The sequence below is a fragment of the Amblyomma maculatum genome, chromosome 2 (assembly GCF_055883805.1).
Source record: "Amblyomma maculatum isolate TAMU_Amacu chromosome 2, ASM5588380v1, whole genome shotgun sequence".
In the NCBI taxonomy this organism is placed as follows: Eukaryota; Metazoa; Arthropoda; class Arachnida; order Ixodida; family Ixodidae; genus Amblyomma; species Amblyomma maculatum.
The window spans coordinates 123,493,526-123,514,659 of NC_139345.1; the positions used below are offsets into that span (position 1 = coordinate 123,493,526).

General features: G+C 49.0%; 2 protein-coding genes across 2 annotated transcripts; both read left to right on the forward strand.

Annotated features, from left to right (window-relative positions):
- The first annotated feature begins 472 nt into the window (after positions 1 to 472).
- LOC146199750 (uncharacterized) lies at positions 473 to 2,209 on the forward strand. Its single transcript, XM_084592190.1, has 3 exons — positions 473 to 486; positions 690 to 1,503; positions 2,165 to 2,209. The coding sequence occupies exons 1-3, from the start codon at positions 473 to 475 to the stop codon at positions 2,207 to 2,209; spliced, it is 873 nt and encodes a 290-aa protein (XP_084448316.1).
- Positions 2,210 to 16,000: 13,791 nt separating this feature from the next.
- LOC146199751 (uncharacterized) lies at positions 16,001 to 20,774 on the forward strand. The gene is made up of 3 exons (XM_084595226.1): positions 16,001 to 17,596; positions 18,688 to 18,782; positions 19,270 to 20,774. Exons 1-3 carry the CDS (start codon positions 16,400 to 16,402, stop codon positions 19,439 to 19,441), a joined length of 1,464 nt encoding a protein of 487 aa, XP_084451352.1. The 5' UTR covers positions 16,001 to 16,399; the 3' UTR covers positions 19,442 to 20,774.
- The last annotated feature ends 360 nt before the right edge of the window (positions 20,775 to 21,134 follow it).

The following is a 21,134-nucleotide window of genomic DNA, read 5'->3' on the forward strand; positions in this document are numbered from 1 at the left end:
GAGCAGAGGAGGAATTGGAGCGACGGCAGGCGATGCAGTTTTACCTCCGGAAACTTCACAGGTTAGTTTTCCGTGTGGCGGGCAGAAGCTGAAGATGGAGGGTGAAGGGGCGACGAAGTCCGGCGAAAGGGTGATGAAGAGCGGCGACGCGATGGCCATGCTGTCGTAGATCGGTCAGGGGAAGTCGACGGTATATATATATATATATATATATATATATATATATATATATATATATATATATATATATATATATATATATATATATATATATTATATGTATTGTGAGTGTGACGCAGAAGGACGCACAGCAAATTCAGCTTTCTATTTCAGATACGCCGAAGCAGCATCCATCGACTAGTCACAGCTCATCAACACTTCGTCTTCTTCCCACGACACGATGACCGGTGACGATTACATTCAGATGACGATGAAATTCACTCACAGTGCTTACAATATATATTGCTACGCGATGACGGCGACGAAGTGTGTCCTCTTGCCTCGTGGAAGGGACAAGGTTAAGAAGTGGGACTGGTTCCGTGTTGCTGCTCGCCGCTGTGCCAGTTCTAACTGTGCTGTAAATACACCGAGTTTAAAAGTAACATCTTAGTGGAGGTGCGGCCGTTGATCCCGGCGTTTGCTTCCGCACGACGGAACTCCGCAGCGGCCGCATGCTTTCCTGCCCAAAGATGCCTCAAGATACCGTCCACCCCACCAACGGGGGCCTTGCCATCAGTCATCCTCACCCACCCGCGCGATCCTGGCAGTTTCACTGGTACCGGCACTACGGACGTAGACGAATGGATACGCAAGTACGAACGTGTGAGCACCTATAATCGCTGGGACCCGACCCTCATGCTAGCGAATGTTGTTTTTTACCTCGAGGGCACTGCGCTCGCCTGGTACGAGACTCATGAAGATCAGCTCACCAGTTGGGATACTTGCAAAGAGAAGCTCCGCGAACTCTTTGGAAAGAGTCTTGGTCGAGAGCTTACAGCACAGCGAACCCTCGAGACCCGTCTCCAGACAGCTACTGGGTCATACGTGGCCTACATCCAGGACGTCCTCGCCCTTTGCCACAAAGTAGATCACAACATGTCAGAGTCCACCAAAGTTGGTCATATCGTGAAGGGCATCGCAGACAATGCATTCAACCTGCTTGTGTACAAAGATTGCAACACAGTTGATGTCATCATCAAAGAATGCCGCCATTTTGAAGACGCCAAAAGTCGTTGCATAGCCCACTCATTTGCCCGCCTTCCAAATACTGCTCCGACTTCTTCGTGTCAAAATTTGCCGTCCCAACACCAGCCAACTTCGACCAAAAATGTAACCCGTATCGTCCGCCACGAACTCGAGGCCATAGCTCCCGCTACCTTGCCGCCACATTTGGCCGACAGCCACCACCCGGACGTTCCCCTAATTCAGGCCGTTGTCCGCCAAGAGCTCGCCACCTTGGGACTCAACTCTGTTGCTGCCGTCAACCCGCCCACTGTCGCCGAAGTTTGCTCAGTTTATCCTGGTCGACCTCCTCATGACACCGACGTTCGCACAGTTTATCCTGGCCGACTTGCTTATAACCCTGACGCTTTCATCCTTTATTCTGTCCGACCTGCCTATGTTGCCCAGCGTCGACGCAATCCTGACGAATGGCGCACACCTGATAACAGACCTATTTGTTTTACTTGTTCCTGCGTCGGCCATATCGCCCGTTATTGCCGAAATCGTTGGTTCCAGCCAAAAAGGTTCCGCCTGCCACCCTCCTCTATCTACGATGACCACTCTCGTCCATATTCCCACCTCGTCACGACCCTTCAAGCAGAGCCGCTGATACCGAGTCTTCACGCCTCAACCTTCCCCCCACCGCCGTCAGTCCCGTTCGCCCCAACGCCGTCGCTTTTCACCTCCCAGTCCATATGGCCGCTCTCCGACGGAAAACTAGGCGCTGCAGCGTCTAGAGGTGATGCTGCAGTAGGGACCACGACCTCAAATCCTCGTCTAGCTCTTCGTGCACGCCGTAATTTGCTCACCGTTCTCGTGGATGGCACAGCCGTTCAAGCCCTCATTGATACTGGTGCGCAAGTTTCTGTCATGAGCCCAGAACTCCGTTCTCGCTTGCAGAAAGTGCTGACCCCTGCCCCTATGCAGCTTGTGCGTGTTGCAGATGGAGCAACTTCAAAGGTTATTGGCTTGTGCACTGCCCGAGTAACGATTTCTGGCCGCCATACCACCCTCATCTTCACAGTTCTGCAGCATTGTCCTCGCATCATTCTTGGCCTCGACTTTCTTTCTGACCATGCAGCCATCATAGACTGTGCTACCAGCGTCGTTAAACTTGATCGCCCTCTCCTTTAGACCCACCCTCTCGTGTTCTGCACCGCCTTTGTAGTGTCGACTTTGCCCGCCTGCCATCTGAAGCCGCAACTTATGTTACGTTTTGCTCTGTACCCTCAATTCCCGATGGACAGTATATCGTTACCCCAACCCTTGATGCTCCCCTACCCCGACGCAAATTGCCTTTGCTCATACAGTCGTCACAGTGACCGCGAACAAAACATGCCTTCCTGTTCTGAACTTTTCGTTCGCCAATCCAGCCCCTCCCGCAAGGCATCTTGCTCGCCACTTTGTGTCCTGTAAATGAGTGTAATCTCTCTGCTGTGACTACCGGTTTACCGCCCTCCTCTAACTGCTGTTTATCTGAAGTATCCAATCTTCAAGATTACGCCAAGATGATCGCTCCGGACCTTTCTCCTCCACAAGCTCATACTCTCTCTCGTCTGCTAGCATCTTTCAGATACATTTTTGATTTTGATCAGCGCCCATTGTCTCGAACTGCTCTTGTGCAACATCGCATACACACCGGCGACGCTGTTTCTGCCCTATTCATCGCCGTCCTTATCGCGTATCCGGTGCTGAACGCCAAGTAATACAAAAGGAGGTTGACAAGATGCTCGCTCAAGACATAGAATCCTCGACGAGCCCTTGAGCGTCCCCAGTCGTTCTGGTTAAAAAGAAAGACGGCAGCTGGCGCTTTTGAGTCGATTATCGCCATCTCAACAGTATCACTAAAAAGGATGTGTACCCTCTCCCCAGAATTGATGATGCCTTAGATTGCCTCCATGGAGCTAAATACTTTTCTTCAATCGATTTACGGTCCAAGTATTGGAAGATCGCTGTTGGCGAGCAGGACCGTGAAAAAACAGCCTTTGTCACACCAGACGGCTTGTACCACTTTAAAGTCATGCCGTTTGGTCTCTGCAATGCACCGGCGACCTTTGAACGAATGATGGACTCCTTTCTTCGCGGATTTAAATGAACAACCTGCCTGTGCTACCTCGACGACGTCGTAGTTTTCTCGCCGACCTTTTCTTCGCACCTTGAACGCCTTACCAGTATACTCAATGTATTCCGTACAGCCGGCCTTCAGCTCAATTCATCAAAATGTCAGTTTGGTCGCAGCCAACTCGCCATTCTTGGACACATGGTTGACGCCTCCGGAGTACGACCTGATCCGGCTAAAATTCAAGCCGTCAAAGACTTTCCGCATCCCCAGTCTTCGAAGGATGTGCGCACCTTTGTCGGCCTCTGCTCTTACTTCCGCCGCATTATCAAAGATTTTGCCCGTATCGCTCATCCCCTCACCGACCTACTTAAGAAAGACACCGCTTTTACGTGGGGCCCTGACCAGCAAGGTGCGTTTCCAACGCTTATAAGCTTACTGACGTCTCCCCCTGTCTTGGCTCATTTCGATCCCTCAGCTTCCACTGAAGTTCCAACAGACGCCTGCGGATATGGGATCGGCGCAGTGCTGGCTCAACGCCAACATGGCAACGACCGCGTCACTGCATATGCTAGCCACCTTCTCTCCAACGCGGAACGAAATTATTCAATCAATCAATCAAAGTGATCTTTATTTGTAGGAAACGAAATACATAAAGAATATTTGGACCGATAGCCGGGGGGCTAGTAGACGGTCCAGTACAGAATAAACTTGGTCAGGCAGCCGTAATGAGCGCATACAAACACACACACACACAAACATACAAAAAAAAAACGACTCAAACAGACAAGCAAAAAGAATCAACAGGCACGGAGAAAAATACTTTTCAGCAAGCAATTCATAGGCAATTAATACAAAACGCAAGCGCACACACACAAAAAAAAAAAATGGGGGGGGGAGGGGATCATAACTCTCCTTGGCTGTTAATAAAGAACATTTTACAACTCATTTTAAAGTTACCTGCAAGTTTTACATTAATAGGCAACGTGTTCCAATGTTTTGCTCCAGAAAATTGTACTAAACGTTCTCCGTACACATTGTGGCAGGCAGGGAGGTTGAAATTGCCATTTAATGCGTGTCTTGTATTGCGAGATGGCAACAAGAAAATATCAAGTGGCAGAGGAATACTAGTATTAATGATGTTATTTACCAATACACAGATTTTGTATTTAAGCATTGATTCTAAAGAAAGTACTCGATTTTCTAGAAATAAATTATTGTTGCTGCAGTCGAAAGATACGCGGTATATTATACGCAATGCTCTCTTCTGCAGTCTCTGTAAGGGAAGTAGATAAGTTTTGTACGTTTGTCCCCAAGACTCACAGCAGTAGCTGATGTGGCAGTGAAATAACGAAAAATACAGGGAACGTAGTATGGTGTACGGGAAATACCTTTTCGCCTTGGTAAGCGCGTAGCAACTGAAAGCTAGCTTTTTAGATAGCTTATCTATCTGCTCTTGCCAGTGCAAGTGTTGGTCAAAGATGATACCAAGGTATTTGAAAGAACAAACTTGCTGAATACAATCGTTGTTTAGAGATATGTGAATCGTACTAGGGTCAATGTTTCTTCTCTTGGAGTGGAATACTACATATTTAGTTTTATCTACATTTATTGTTAGTTTATTAGCACGAAACCATTCTGAAACATTAAACAGTTCGGACGTTATCGTATTTTCTAGGCCCAAGAGTGACTTAGATGTGAACAAAAGAGCAGTGTCATCTGCATACATAAAGACTTTTGAAAATTGAACGGCCTGCGGTAGGTCGTTCACGAAAATGGAAAACAAAACAGGACCCAATACAGATCCTTGCGGGACCCCGCAAGTCACAGGTAGTAGTGTGGAGTGTCTGTCACTCAGCACTACTTTTTGTTTTCTAGCGGAAAGGTAGCTATCAAAAAACTGGAGAGAGGCATTAGTAATACCACACGATTTTAATTTTTCCAATAACTCTGAGTGACAGACGCACTCAAATGCCTTTTTTATGTCGAGGAATATTACTATTGCAATTTGATTTTTGTGAAGAGCAGTGTTAATATGGTGAGAAAGTGATGTGACAGCAGTGGTTGTTGATTTGGCTGAGATAAAGCCATGCTGCTCAGCACAGATTACATTATTATCAAGCAGAAACTTGTTCAATTGTAAGGATATTAATTTTTCAAAAACAGTATTGATTATACTAAGCACAGATATGGGTCTGTAACTACTGGGGTCATTGGGATCTCCTGTCTTGTAGACTGGCACAACTTTCGCAATCTTCAAGCTTATTGGATACTGAGAGCTAACCATCGCATGGTTAATTATGTTGCATAAGGGGGTGCGAAGAATGTCGATATTGTCTTTTAGCACCTTCGATGGTATTCCGTCATAACCACAAGCTTTGTTTTCTCGCAGATTTTTAACTACTGACCTCATTTCTTCTTCAGTTATCTCCCGGAAAGCAAAGGTATTATTTGTTGCAATAGGTCTTCCTAGGTGAGGCGTTGTTGAAGGAAAGCCATTAACCAGTTTTTTTCCTCGATCGACGAAATTATTATTGAAGGTATCAGCCATCTCCTCTGAGATTAAGTCTGGAAGGATATGTTCTTTTTTCTTTAATCCAACAACATCGCTCACAATTCCCCATATCTTTTTGGAATTTCCTTCCTGTCTCATAATTAGATTAGTGTAGTATTGTTTCTTTGAGTTCCTCATCATGGCGACCGATTTGTTTCTGTAGCATCGAAACTGTTCCCGGTAATACCTATTAGTTCGATTGTTTTTCCACTTATGATAGTATAAATCTTTCTTTTTCAAGACTTCAAGTATAGCTTTTGTCATCCAAGGGCATATACCATGGTCGTAGTTACGCCTAGTGTATGTGTAAGTGGATCGGTCAATGACGTCTGTGATTTTCTTTATCAGGTATTGATATTCAATATCTATGTCATCATCATGCACGCCTTCGAAATCTGTGCACTGAAGCAGCGATCGCACTTGAGCGTAATCGATTCGGGTGGTACGTTTTTTAAACTGCTTGGGAGGATAAAGCAAAGGGTCACAGGGATAAAGAATAAAGATGGGATTGTGGTCTGAGATGGCAATGTCGCACACACCAGCAAACACATTTATGTCCTTGTTGCAAAGCACATGGTCAATCAGAGAGGCGGATTGGTTAGTGACTCGAGTTGGCTCATCTATAACATTTGTCAAGTTAAAGGACTGTATCAGCAAGAGGTAATCACGGCAATCATCTTTCAACAAATCAATGTTGAAATCACCACATACAATCAAAGACGATTTACCCGTCGCAAGTGATAATAGCGTAGTTTCCATTACGGAATAGAATTTGTTTAGACAAGCGCTAGGTGGGCGGTAAACAACACCTATAATGATGCCACACTTCATTTCAATGAACAGTGTTTCAACTACACCTGCTTCATAACTAGCATTGCATTTACAGCAGTAGTCGATCCCTTTTCGAACAAAAAGTGCGAGGCCACCACCACGTGATACACTGTCCCGCGGTCGCGAGAGGAAATTGTACCCAGGAATTTCAACAGTTTCACCTTGCTTGAGCCATGTTTCTGTCAGCGCAATAACATCAAAACGATACGAGTAATGTGACAGATAAGCAACCAAATGATCGAGGTTTTTCCTAGCACTCCGGATGTTGCAGTGTAACACAGATACCTGACCGCGCCCAAGCCATTTGTTTTCGATTTGAGCAGAAGTGTAAGTCATTCGGAGATACAGCGATTACAGGGTAGCCTATTTATTACTGTACCTGGGCGAGGTCAGCCATTCGCGTCACCTGCAGTACGTGCGAGTTGTCTGTCTTGCGCATCAAGATTTTACCTTCTATGACCCAGGCATACTTCCAACCCTTCTCTTTTTTTGCCTTCAAAGCGTGGCCCAGCAGCACTTTTTTTGCCGGGCACAAATGCTCGTTTACATAGACTGGTGAACTCTTTTCTTCTGAGCTGTTGAAACCCAGGTGAAATGTGTTTAGTCTTTGTTTTTTGGCAGCTTTCAGCATTTTGTCTCTAGCGGCACGGGAATGAAATTTGACCACCACATTTGACTCTTTTTTGTTCATCGATGGCACTCGGTGAACGACATCAATGTCACTCTCACTGATTTCAATTTGCAAATGGCGTGATATATCTGTCAAAGTAGCGACAAGGTTTTCACCCTGGACTACAGGAAGCCCCTTGATTTCCAGATTACTTCTCCTGCTGTACTGCTGCAAGTCAATCACCTCTTTCTTCACGTCTTCTAGTTCTTTTGAGAGGCGATCGTTGTCTTTTTTTATTTCTACGCTTTCAGCTTTCACATATTTCAGTTCCTTTTTCATTTCAGCTATTTCTGCCTTAAGCTCCTCAAAAATTGTGTTAATGAACTCCATGGATTTCCGCACTGGCTCAAGCTCATCTTCAATTACCTTTTTGAGGGCCTCTTTCAGCTCTAGCTGATTTGTCTCAAAGTGTGCTGACATGTCAGCAAGTGCTTTCACGACTTCCTTTATAGTCGAAGGTGCCTTGTCTCCCATAATATCATGTACAGACGGACGGAGCAGTCCAAGAGCCGCTATATAGCAACAAGCACCTTAAGTAAAAGAAGGCTCACACACGTACCTGCACAGAATGAAGCAGGCAGTTAGTTGCAGCTCAACGTTACGGCGTCCTGGACTGCTCCGGAATGGTGCTGAGGATGGGCTAGACAACGGATTTTATAGCCTTCCTGTGACGTCGATGGCCCTTCGAGCTGCGCAAGCGCAGCTGACTGCCGGATGATAAAGTGTCGCCGACGGCCCTCCAACAGTCCAACAGCAAAGCGCAGGCACAAACAGGTATCTGGCGGACGCAGAACGTGGACGCTCGGTGTAGGCAATAAGCAGGATTTCAGGCGATGGCTTGAGGATTTTTTTCCCGATGACAGGCTGCACAGAATGAAGCAGGCAGTTAGTTGCAGCTCAACGTTACGGCGTCCTGGACTGCTCCGGAATGGTGCTGAGGATGGGCTAGACAGCGGATTTTATAGCCTTCCTGTGACGTCGATGGCCCTTCGAGCTGCGCAAGCGCAGCTGACTGCCGGATGATAAAGTGTCGCCGACGGCCCTCCAACAGTCCAACAGCAAAGCGCAGGCACAAACAGGTATCTGGCGGACGCAGAACGTGGACGCTCGGTGTAGGCAATAAGCAGGATTTCAGGCGATGGCTTGAGGATTTTTTTCCCGATGACAGGCTGCACAGAATGAAGCAGGCAGTTAGTTGCAGCTCAACGTTACGGCGTCCTGGACTGCTCCGGAATTCGATTACTGAGCGCGAGTGTCTCGCCCTTGTATTGGCTGTCGCTAAATTCTGACCTTACTTATTCGGCCATTCTTTCTCAGTTGTCACTGACCACCAGCGCTTTGTTAGTTGTCATCTCTGAGAGATCTCTCCGGCCGTCTTGGTCGGTGGGCTTTGCGCCTTCAAGAATACTCCTACAACGTCGTTTACAAGTCGGGGCGCCTTCATCAAGATGCCGATTGTTTGTCTCGCTATCCTGTAGAGCCCCCTGATCTCGGCGACGCAGAGGCGATTCCCTGCGTCTTCGTCCCTTCCAATCTTGCCAACATAGCAGGCGAGCAGCGCAATGACCCATCTTTAAGGGCCATCATTGAAGGCCTGGCATCTGGAAGAACAGATTCTTCTCTCAAGCTTTTTGTTGTACAGGACCGCCGTAACTTTCATAATGACGGTTCTCCCCTCCTGTTTGTGATTCCCAAAAAGCTCCGCTGCTCTGGTATTCAAGAACTCCACGACGTGCCCACAGCTAGCTGGCCATCTCGGTGTGTCTCGCACTTACGACCGGGTACGGCGTCGTTTTTTGGCCGGGACTATACCGCAGCATCCGGCACTACATCGCAGCCTCTGACACGTGTCATCGGAGGAAAAAACTATCGCGGTCACCCGCTGGCCTTCTCCAACCTATTGACGTGCCCTTAAAACCATTTTATCGTGTTGGGCTTGACCTTCTTGGCCCCTTCCCTACGTCACGGTCGGGTCACAACTGCATCGCAGTGGCAACCGATTATGCAACACGCTATGCCATCACCCGAGCTTTACCCACGAGCTGCGCTACGGATGTCGCTGACTTTCTTCTATACAGCGTCATTCTCCATCACGGCGCTCTTCGTCAATTAATCACCGACCGCGGTCGCTACTTTTTGTCCTGAGTTGTTGAAGACATCCTGCGTTCATGTTCTACGAAGCATAAGCTCGCAACCACGTACCATCCCCAAACCAACGGTCTTACCGAGCGCTTCAACCGCCCACTTACAGACATGTTATCTATGTATGTATCACCTGATCACCACGACTGGGACCTAGCGCTGCCATATGTGACCTTTGCTTACAACTCTTCTAAGCACGACACGACGGGTTATTCACCTTTCTTCCTGCTCTTTGGCAGGCACCCCGCTTTACCTTAGGACACGTTGGTTCCGCATGCTGGCCGCCCCATAACTACCTACGCACGTGACGCCATTGCGCAAGCCACTGAAACGCGCCAAGTAGCCCGTAGTCGGCTACTCGCCTCTCAGACTTCTCAGAAGTCTGCCTGCGATAGCCGACACAGCCACGTAACCTATGACCCTGGGTCCTTGGTTCTTTTGTGGTCTCCTGCACGCCGCGTTGGTCTCTCGGAGAAACTTCTGTCCCCCTACAGTGGCCCTTATCGGGTGGTGCGCCAAGTCACTGATGTGACATATGAACTTACCCCTCTTGTGCCCGCGTCCACCTCCTCTCACCCCACTACTGACATTGTCCATGTTTCGCGCTTGAAGCCATACAAATTCATGCCTTCTTTACCAATTTAGCGCCGGGACGACGCTTGCACCGCCGGGGGGTCATGCTACGCGATGACGACGACGGAGTGTCCTCTTGCCTCGCGGAAGGGACAAGGTGAAGAAGAAGCAGTGGGACTGGTTCCGTGTTGCTACTCGCTGCTGTGCCAGTTCTAACTGTGCTGTCAATATACTCTAAATACACCGAGTTTCCACGTAACAATATATATATGTATATATATATATATATATATATATATATATATATATATATATATATATATATATATATATATATATATATTGTTACGATGAAATAGCAAAGGGGTGTTTATTTACAGTGATATGGCAGTGGGATAAGGTGAAGCCTACTAGCCCCAGGCACCAACGCTTCGTCTTCTTCTTCTGCCTCACCATCACCATCCCTCATCGTCGTCATTAGCGTGACATTTCCCCCCTACTCAGACGAAGCCCTCTGGGCGTGTTCGTGAGTCGTGCGAGGCTGACACGGCTTCAAGCGGGCAACATGACACAGTTCGGTTTTGGCAGACCGGCGACCCGATGCTGTCAGGCGGGCTATCCCATAAGTTAAATCACTAAGGCGTTTGATAACCACATATGGGCCGTCATAATGGGCCAAGAGTTTTTGATGTAGGCCACGGCGCCGAATTGGACGCCATAGCCAGACTAAATCACCTACAGAGTACGTGACCCGCCGGTGACTGGAATCGTATCGCACTTTGGAACGTTCTTGTGAAGCACCAGACCGTAATCGGGCGATTCTCCGAGCTTCTTCGGCGAGACAGAGGGTCTCAGCCAGGCAGGGGTCTTCACGGCTTGTGAAGGGCAGGATAGTATCCAGAGAGTAGCGTGGCGGTCTGGCGTAAAGCAGAAAAAATGGACTGTACCCAGTCGTCTCATGCGTGGCGGTATTAAACGCATACGTGATGAAGGGCAGTATGGTGTCCCAGTTCTTATGCCCTGCGTCCACATACATGGCTAGCATGTTGATAGGCGTTCTGTTGACGCGCTCAGTCAAGCCATTTGTCTGGGGATGGTATGGCGTCGAGTGTCGGAAAGTTACGGCGCATAAACGCATGAGCTCTTCAACAACATCAGCAGTGAATTGTCGGCCCCGGTCAGTGATGACAATTCGTGGCGGCCCGTGTCGTAAGATGACTGAGTGCAGCAAGAAAAGCGACACCTGATGCGCCGTAGCAGATGGAAGAGCGGCGGTTTCACAGTAACGTGTGAGATAGTCCACGCAGATTACAATCCAGCGATTTCCATCCACGGACTTCGGAAACGGACCTACGAGGTCAATGCCTACTTGATCAAACGGTGCTGTCGGGGTCTTCACAGGGTGCAGCAAGCCAGACGGAGTTGCAGTTGGACGTTTGTGGCGTTGACATTGCTTGCAACTGGCAACGTATTGTTCAACCGTCGAGCGCATTCTGGGCCAGTAAAATCTTTCTTGAGCACGGTGGAGTGTTCTAACCGATCCCAAATGCCCAGAAGTTGGATTATCATGCATAACACGCAATACGTCCGTGCACAACGTCTTGGGAACTACGAGTAGGTATCGCTGGCCGACAGGCGAATAACTCTTTTTCCATAGGAGGCCATCATGCACACAAGAACGGCTTGTAGGTACGTTGGCTTGGGCAAAGAGAGGCTGCAGACTGGTATCATTTTGCTGTTCCGTTTTGAAAACATTCGTGTCGGGGAACGCTGGCTCGAGGGTCGATATATAATTGTCGAAATCGTCGCTTTCAGGTCCAGTCGTGGCCATTGGCATCCTAGAAAGACAATCTGCGTCTGCATGACGCCTCCCGCTTTTGTAAACCACGGCAAAGTCATATTCCTGTAACCGGAGGGCCCAGCGTGCCCTCCACCCAGCACCTCCACCAAGTTGTTACGATGAAATAGCAAAGGGGTGTTTATTTACAGTGATATGGCAGTGGGATAAGGTGAAGCCTACTAGCCCCAGGCACCAACGCTTCGTCTTCTTCTTCTGCCTCACCATCACCATCCCTCATCGTCGTCATTAGCGTGACAATATATATATATCTGCCCAGTCCTGCTGATCTACTGAATAAACCCCCATCTTACATTTGGTGGAGCTGCTGGTTAAGATCTATCCTCTCGCCCTGGAACTCCGCAGCCGCACATTACCACCTCCTGCGATGCCTGAGGACGTTAACCACCAAGCCGTACAAGTTGGCTTGGCCATCATCTGTTCCGGCTCTCTCCGCCAGCGAGACCCCGCCATCTTCAGCGGCACTGACGACCATGACGTCGAGGACTGGCTTACGTCCTACGAAAGAGTGAGCGCTTACAACAAATGGGACGCGGAAACGAAATTAAGCAACGTGATTTTCTATCTCACCGGCGTAGCCAATCTATGGTTTCGGAACCATGAAGCGGACATTCCATCATGGTCCGTGTTCAAAGCCAGCTTCTCGGAAGTTTTCGGCCGTCCGGCTGTGAGAAAACTCCGCGCTGAACAGCGCTTGCGTGCGCGGTCTCAGCAGGTTGGCGAAAATTTCACGAGTTATATCGAGGACGTCGTCGACTTGTGCAAGCACGTGAATGCTCAGATGTCAGAGGCCGACAAGATTAAGTACATTCTGCAAGGAATTGATGACGACGCCTTCCAGATGCTGAATGCTCGAGATATCCGCACCGTCGCAGAAGTGGTCACACTGTGTCAAAGTTAGGATCAACTGTGCAAACAAAGGGCCATAACTCGCGCGAACACCATGCATTCTGAGTCGCTTGCTGGCCTGACAGATGCAGCTGAACATTCTGCGCTCCTGCCACGAATCAAGAGCTTCATTCGGGAAGAAGTTGCTCGACAGCTCTCCCTTATGTCCTGCAATGAAGGGCCTTCCGCGCACCTCGCTCCCAGTTTGCGCCAGATCATTCAAGAACAGGTAGCTGAATCCCTTCCTCCAGCCCCTCAATCCATGCCTGTCGCAGCCCCGTTGACATATGCGGCTGTTGCTGCCCGACCACCCCCTACGTATGCTCCGCCGCAACCTGCCTACGTTCAGCCGCCTCCTAGTCCTGCTCGAGAACCTGCGCAGTTTTCTCGACCGGCTCCAAGACCACGCAATCCCTGGCGCACGACAGATAACCGGCCAATTTGTTACACTTGTGGGCTGGCTGGACATAATTCTCGCTATTGCCGAAACCGTCTCCCAGTGTCGGCACCACCTACTCATGGCCCTAGGTACTGGTCTTCGACGCCTCAGTATTCCGCGCCTACTGAGCCTCCAGCGAGCCGTCATTTCTCCCCAGACCGTTCAGCCATGTCCGACCGCAGTTCACGGTCGCCGCGACGCCGGTCTATCTCTCCGATGCGACATCGACAGAACGCTTCACTTGAGGAAAACTAGAGGCCGCAGTTCCTGAGGCGATCGATAACTGCGACCCCGTCGAACTTCCCAAGTCCTCATCTGTCGCCGGCAAACCTTATTGAAGTTTTCGTCGAGGGTGTTGCTATCATGGCTCTAATTGACACTGGTGCTGCGATTTCGGTTATGGACACAAAACTATGTAGCTCTTTAAAGAAAGTGAAGACGCCAATTGCGGGACTTTCGTTGCGAACGGCCAGCACTCAGCATATCAAGCCTTTAGCAGCGTGCACCGCTCGAGTAGTTATCCAGAATTGCCTTTATACAATTGAGTTCGTCGTGCTGCCAAGTTGCTCACACGCTGTAATTTTAGGCTGGGATTTCCTATCGCGTCACGCTGCTATTATCGATTGTGCTCGAGCTGAAGTGGGGTTCTCGACTTTGCCCGATGCCTTACCATGACGCTGATCTACCAAATTCCTGTGCTAAAGCCCTCGTCGCCGATGATATCGACCTTCCTCCCTGCTCTTCTGTGCTTGTTCGCGTCGCTTGTGCCTCTGTTAGCGATGACACCGTTCTCTTCACACCAGCCCATACTTTCCTGCGCCGCAAGTGCCTACCATTGCCCTACGCTGTGCTCGCTATTTCCGCTGGCCTTTCAATGTTATGGGTCTCTAACCCATTTAACTCCCCTACTGCATTGCGCCATGGTGAATGCCTCGGCAGTATCCAGCCAATCGCATCTCTTCTGATCTCTGAGGATCCTGACGATGCGCCGCACTCTGCCGTGAATGCGCTCAGCCACCCTTCACCTGCACCCGCTTCCCCCTCTACAGACTTGTTCCTCCGTTCCATCGGCGCCGATCTTCTTCCAGCGCAGCGCACTCAGCTTTTGAACCTACTACATCACTTTCGCTCCTCCTTCGACTCTCATCAAAGTTCTTTGGGTCAAACTTCTACAGTCACTCATCGCATCGACACCGGCACCCACGCACCACTGCGACAGCGCCCCTATCGTGTGTCTGCAACCGAACGCCAGGCTATCGAAGAGCAAGTCGACCTAATGATTAAGTATGGCGTGATTTAGCCCTCAAGCAGCCCTTGGGCGTCACCTGTTGTCCTCGTAAAAAAGAAAGATGGTTCTATCCGCTTCTGTGTCGATTATCGCCGCCTTAATAGGATTACGCGAAAGGACGTCTACTCTCTCCCACGCATCGACGATGCTCTCGATTGTTTGCAAGGCGCTGAGCTCTTTTCTTCCCTAGACTTACGTTCCGCGGGTACTGGCAAGTTCCCCTGGAAGCGGCTGATCGCCCAAAAACTGCCTTTGTAACTCCCGACGGCTTGTACGAATTTACAGTTATGCCGTTTGGTCTTTGTAATGCTCCGGCAACATTTGAGCGGATGATGGACACCATTTTGCGTTGCCTAAAGTGGAAGACGTGCCTCTGCTACCTCGACGACATTGTCGTCTTTTCTCCTGACTTTGACACACACCTCTACCGTCTGAAGCACGTTTTGACCTGCCTATCTGATGCCGGACTGCAGCTGAATTTAAAAAAATGTCGTTTTGCCGCCCGCCAGCTCACCATTCTCGGCCACGTTGTCTCCAAAGAAGGTGTATCCCCAGATCCTGCCAAACTTCGTGCCGTAGCAGCCTTTCCTAAACCGACTTCCATCAAAGATCTACGTAGCTTCCTCGGGCTGTGCTCTTACTTTCGCCGCTTTATTAGAAATTTTGCTTCAATTGCTGCTCCCTTGACAGACCTTATGTCCGGCAGTTTCGACCTTTCGTCGTGGTCGTCAACGTGCGACAATGCCTTCAATGTTTTACGCCGCATTCTCACAGTACCGCCTGTCCTACGTCACTTCGACCCCACAGCCCCTACTGATGTCTACACGGACGTGGTCTCGGCGCTGTGCTCGCTCAGCGTAAATCGGGTTATACTGAATACGTGGTCGCCTATGCTAGCCGTACACTCACGAAGGCTGAATCCAATTACTCTGTCACTGAAAAAGAGTGCTTAGCGATTATTTTGGCTCTTACTAAATTTCGCCCTTACCTCTACGGCCGCCCTTTTGACGTAGTGACGGACCGCCATGCGCTTTGCTGGCTTTCCTCTCTGAAAGACCCGTCCGGCAGACTAGCAAGATGGGCTCTTCGCCTTCAGGAATATGACGTCCGCGTTGTTTACCGCTCCGGCCGCAAGCATCACGACGCCGACGCACTTTCCCGCTGCCCCCTTATAGCTGAGGTCGCGAGCCTTTCCTCTTCCGACGATTCCCCGCCATCGCTTCACATCAATGACATGCCGTCAGCGCAACGGCGAGATCCTTGGATAAATTCTCTCCTCAATTTTATCTCAAATCCTACAGCTGCTTCTCCATCACGTGCTCTCTGCCGCCATGCTTCCCACTAACCTCCTCTACCGCCGCAACTACTGCGCAGATGGCCGAAAGTGGTTGCTAGTTATTCCCCGGCAGCTACGTTCGCAAATCTGTGACTTATTATCTAACATAAAATTCCATGTTCAACCTAGGTTGTGTATCGCGTTACGATAAGACGTGGGCCAGCGTAAGCTGCGTCACTCGTGCCACTCGGCACAAGGCGCGCTTCTTATCATTGCCCTCGCCAATCGGGCTGGCCGGGGCCTATATAACAGAGCACGTAATAAAGGCTGGCCATTCGCCTTCCTGATGTCTGCCTGTCACTTCACCGTTCACGGAACCTTACATGGTGTCAGAAGTGGTCCCCCGTCCTCGACAGCGTCCTGAACAGACAGAAGACTTCGACGCTAGGCTGCAAGGATGGAGCTTCTGAAACCCCCAGACCCACTTCGCATCACAGGTGACGTTTCCGAGAATTGGCAGCTCTTTAGACAGAAGCTGGAACTATACTTTACCGTAGTGAAGCCACATGACAGTCGTTGAGCGATTCAGCAAAGACTGCGATGCTCTTAACTTTAGCCGGTGACGACGCTATCGAGGTCTTTAATAATTTTACATTCAACGATGGCGAAAGCAAAGAGGACTATAAGACCGTCGTAAAAAAGTTTGACAGCTACTGGGGCGCACAGACGAATGAGGTGTACGAACGATACTTGTTCCGGACAAGATTCCAGGATGCAGGAGAAACCTTTGAGCAGTTTTCACGGGACGTGAAAAAACAGGCACGACACTGCAATTTTGAAGGGTTAACTGATTCCATGATCCGCGACCAGATAGTAATTGGAATCAGTAATGAGACCCTCAGGGCAAAACTTCTTCAGGACAATCAGCTGACGTTGCCCAAAGCGGAACAAATCTGCAAAGCATTCGAAACAGCAGCTCTTCAGATTGAATCATGGGGACAGAAAGAAAAACGGGTCGATCCTGTGAAGGAGACTCAAAAAGGAACAAGGCTGCAAAACAAAGTAAGGTGCTCGAAGTGTGGCAGAGAACACAAGGCACTCAACTGTCCTGCTTATGGGAAGACATGTAGTAAATGCCAGGGAAAGAATCACTTCGCCGTACGCTGCCGAAAACCAGCACAAGTAAGTGAATTGAGAGATGACAATGATGAAGACTTCGACATCTTAGACATCTGCGTGGACAGCGTGGCAAGTCGACGGGACTGGATGGTTAAGGCAAACGTTGGTAATGCAGCCGTTTTGTTGAAAGTGGACACGGGATCGCAAGCAAACCTATTGCCTTACTCTGTCTACAAGAACATCAAGCCTACGCCACCGCTCAAGCACAGCAGTTCTACCCTGCGATCCTACAGTGGATGCACAATCAAGCACTTGGGCGTTATCAACCAACGCGTGGCTATCTGCGAACAAAATTGCAGCTTGAAATTTTTCGTGGTCAAGAAAGGATGTCAAGCGCTTCTTGGTCTTCAGGCAGCGGAACGGCTCGGGTTGATTTCCCGAAAAGTGGACTCTGTGATAAAGAACAGCTCCGAAAAACTGCTTGAAGAGTACAGCGACATTTTTCAAGGCATTGGGTGCGTCCAACGCCAATACAAGATGGTGCTCCGTGAAGGTTCCGTCCCAACCGTTCAAGCCGCTCGGCGTGTACCCTTGGCACTGCGGGAGCCCCTGCGCCACGAGCTGCAACGGATGGAAGAGGCTGGCATCATAACAAAAGTCAATGAGCCAACGGACTGGGTGAGCCCTTTAGTCATTGTTAAAAAGAAAGACGGAAAGCTAAGGCTATGCATGGATCCGAGAAAGATTAATGCGTGCATAAAGAGCATTACGAGATGCCGCGGAGGGAAGACATAGAAGCAGAGTTGGCCGGCGCGAAAGTTTTCAGCCGTCTAGACGCAAAAGCTGGCTTCCATCAAATCCCTCTTGACCATAAGACTTCGCTCATTTGTACTTTCGCAACACCATTTGGGAGGTACCGTTTCTTAAGGCTGCCATTTGGCATCTCTCCCGCGTCTGCAGTCTTTCAGAAGATATTGAGCGAAATCTTCGAGTCGCTGCCGGGTGTGCACGTTTACGTGGATGACATTTTGGTATGGGGAACATCAAGGGAGGAGCACGATCAACTCTTAAAATCTGTATTTGGATTATCGAGGCGGGCCGGCCTCGCACTAAATGCAGAGAAGGGTAAGGTTGGAGTCGAGGAAATCGAATTTTTAGGCGACATAATTTCGAAAAAGGGTATAACTCCTAACCAAGCACTCGTCAAATCCATAACTGAGATACCTGTTCCATCAGATAAGAAGGGAGTGCAACGTCTACTCGGCGTGGCAAATTATTTTTCGAAATATATTCCTTCTTTGGCACTAAAGACCGCGCAGTTGCGCAGTTTAAGCATGACGCAGTTTTTGAATGGACTCCCAACCACGCGCAAGAATGGCAAGAAATCTGCAAATGCCTGAGCGAGGAGCCACTGCTTGGTATCTTCGACGCTAGCAAAGAAACAAAAGTGGCGTCAGACGCGTCACGGAATGGTTTGGGCTCGGCCCTACTGCAGCTTTATGGAGATAACTGGCGGCCCGTGGCGTACGCGTCACGAACGCTCACTTCAGTTGAGCAACGTTTCTCGCAAATCGAAAAAGAAGCCTTGGCAGTGGCGTTCGGCTGTCGGAAATTTCACTACTTCATCTATGGCCGACATATTATTTTAGAGACCGACCACCGACCCCTGCTTGCAATCGCTGAAAAATAAATTGGGGACATGCCACCAAGGCTTCAAAGGTTCTTTTTGCGATTGCTGAAGTACAATTTCACTATGCAATATGTTCCAGGAAAACAGCTCCTTCTGTCCGACATGCTGTCACGAGCCGCAGCAGTCACTACAGAAGATGACGCAGCAGGTGAAGGTGACATCGAAATCCATGCTGTGAGTACGGTGAATGCTTTCGTGAGCGACGCCACGCTAAAGCGGCTTGTGGACGCCACTAATAATGACCCGTACCTTTGTGCAGTAAAAGAAAGTATTTATGCTGGAACACGCATACAAGGAGAGCTGAAACCTTTCGCCAGCGAACTTTCTGTAGTGAAAGGTATCGTGCTAAAAGGCAGCAAAGTGATAGTGCCGGCGAGCATGCGGAAAGAGATGCTGGAACGCATTCATGAAGGCCACATGGGCATCAATAAATGTAAAGCGAGGGCACGAAGATTTGTGTTCTGGCCTGGCTTGAGTGCACAAATCGCTGCTATGACTAAAAAATGCGCGGTGTGCAGACGTCATGCGTACAGCCAACCTGCGGAACCACTGCTTATGAGGCCGGTACCAGACTATCCGTGGTATAGGGTTGGCGTCGACATATTCCATTACGGGGGGAAATCTTATCTGTCTGTGTACGATGCTCTCTCAAATTTTCCAGAAGTCGAGGAGCTCAACGACACGTCGTCGGCGTCAGTCATAACAAAACTGGGGGCCATATTTGCACGATATGGAATCCCGATGGAAGTGTGCACCGACAATGGGCCCCAGTTCGCCAGTCGAGACTTCCGCCTTTTCGCAAGCAAGTACAACTTCCGTCATGTGACATCTAGTCCACACTTTCCCCGTTCCAACGGCTTAGCGGAGAAGAGAGTACAGATAATCAAACGGATTTTGAAGAAAACAATGGAAGCGGGTGATGATTTTTCTCTTGGCCTCCTTAGTTACAGGTCGGCTCGTCTAGAAGATGGACGGTCTCCGTGAGAGCTGTTACAAGGAAGACGGCTGAGGTCAACTTTGCCAGATTTCAAAGACCAAACAAAGACTGTAGTACAGAAGCATGTTCAGACTGATCATTCACGAGGCCCACTTCCACCCCTTGAAAAGGGCCAAACTGTCAGATTCAAAAAGAAAATATGGTCGCACAAAGCGAAAGTTATCGCCACAACGCACCCAAGGTCGTACAACATCTTAACCGAAAGAAACAAGGTCCTCAGGCGGAACCGGTAACATCTGCTTCCCACAAGCGAGCCTTTCAATCCGGAGGCACTTGACTACGATCTCGTGGAAGAAGCTGATCACCGGACCACACCGCCTGCAACAGTTCCTGAAACTTCGAGCGCCACTCTTCCGTCTACAACACAAGCGCACGCTCCTCCCCCGAGACGATCCAGTAGGCAGAGACGACCTCCACAGCGCCTTCAGTACGACAGTAACTTTAATCAAGTCACCTGAAGTAATGAGTTTTTTTTTTTTGTTTTTTTTTTCGAGAGAAAAAAAGATGTATCGCGTTACGATAAGACGTGGGCCAGCGTAAGCTGCGTCACTCGTGCCACTCGGCACAAGGCGCGCTTCTTATCATTGCCCTCGCCAATCGGGCTGGCCGGGGCCTATATAACAGAGCACGGAATAAAGGCTGGCCATTCGCCTTCCCGATGTCTGCCTGTCACTTCACCGTTCACGGAACCTTACAGGTTGATCTAAACCCGATAAAAACACCTTACTCTTTAAAAACAACAAATCGACACGTGGTACTTAAAGGGCCAAAGAAACATAAAAAATAAAACAATAAACAATAAATTTCATGTTTAACATAGGGTGGACTAAAATCGATAAAAACACCGATAACTTTAAAAACAAAATGACACGTGGTGTAAAGGGCCAAAGTAACATGTTGGAATGAATAAGAAGTGAGCGGAACTTAAAAAACCCCGAGAAATCATGTAACATCCTAAACCTTCTTCAATGTTTAAGCACTATAAGCACCTTGTGCCATCAAAAACAGGCAAACAAAACTTCTATGATGATGGGACCCAGCGAAATGCTGAAAAGTGAAGACGACATAAAAAGCACGCGAAAACATACAAACCAGAACGGACACATGTACCAGCGTAAGCATTCACCAAAGGTTTTGTCTTCTGAATACACACAGTATATTAGCCCCGAGAGCGAACACTGGCGCCGCTGCGATCGCCGCAGTCTGACGTCACGGCAAGGACTCCACCAGCCGGGCTGCTGCTAGCCTCCCGGACGATGCCGGTTCCTTTCGTTCGTTTTCGCTCGTGAATAATCATGGTGACTTATTGCTCAGTGCGCAGTGAAAATCACGGAAGAAAGCCGGTGTAAGCTTCCACTTTACCCAAAGTTGTTCAAAATGAAGGAGGTTAGATTGATAAAGGCAACCGTCAGCATTGCCACTAGTGTGCAGTAAGCACTTCAAAAAGGAAGACTTTGTGTAGCCGGTGAGCCGTACGTGTAGCGACGCTTTTACGGGCTGTTTGTCAACTAGTCTTTTTTTTTTTTTTA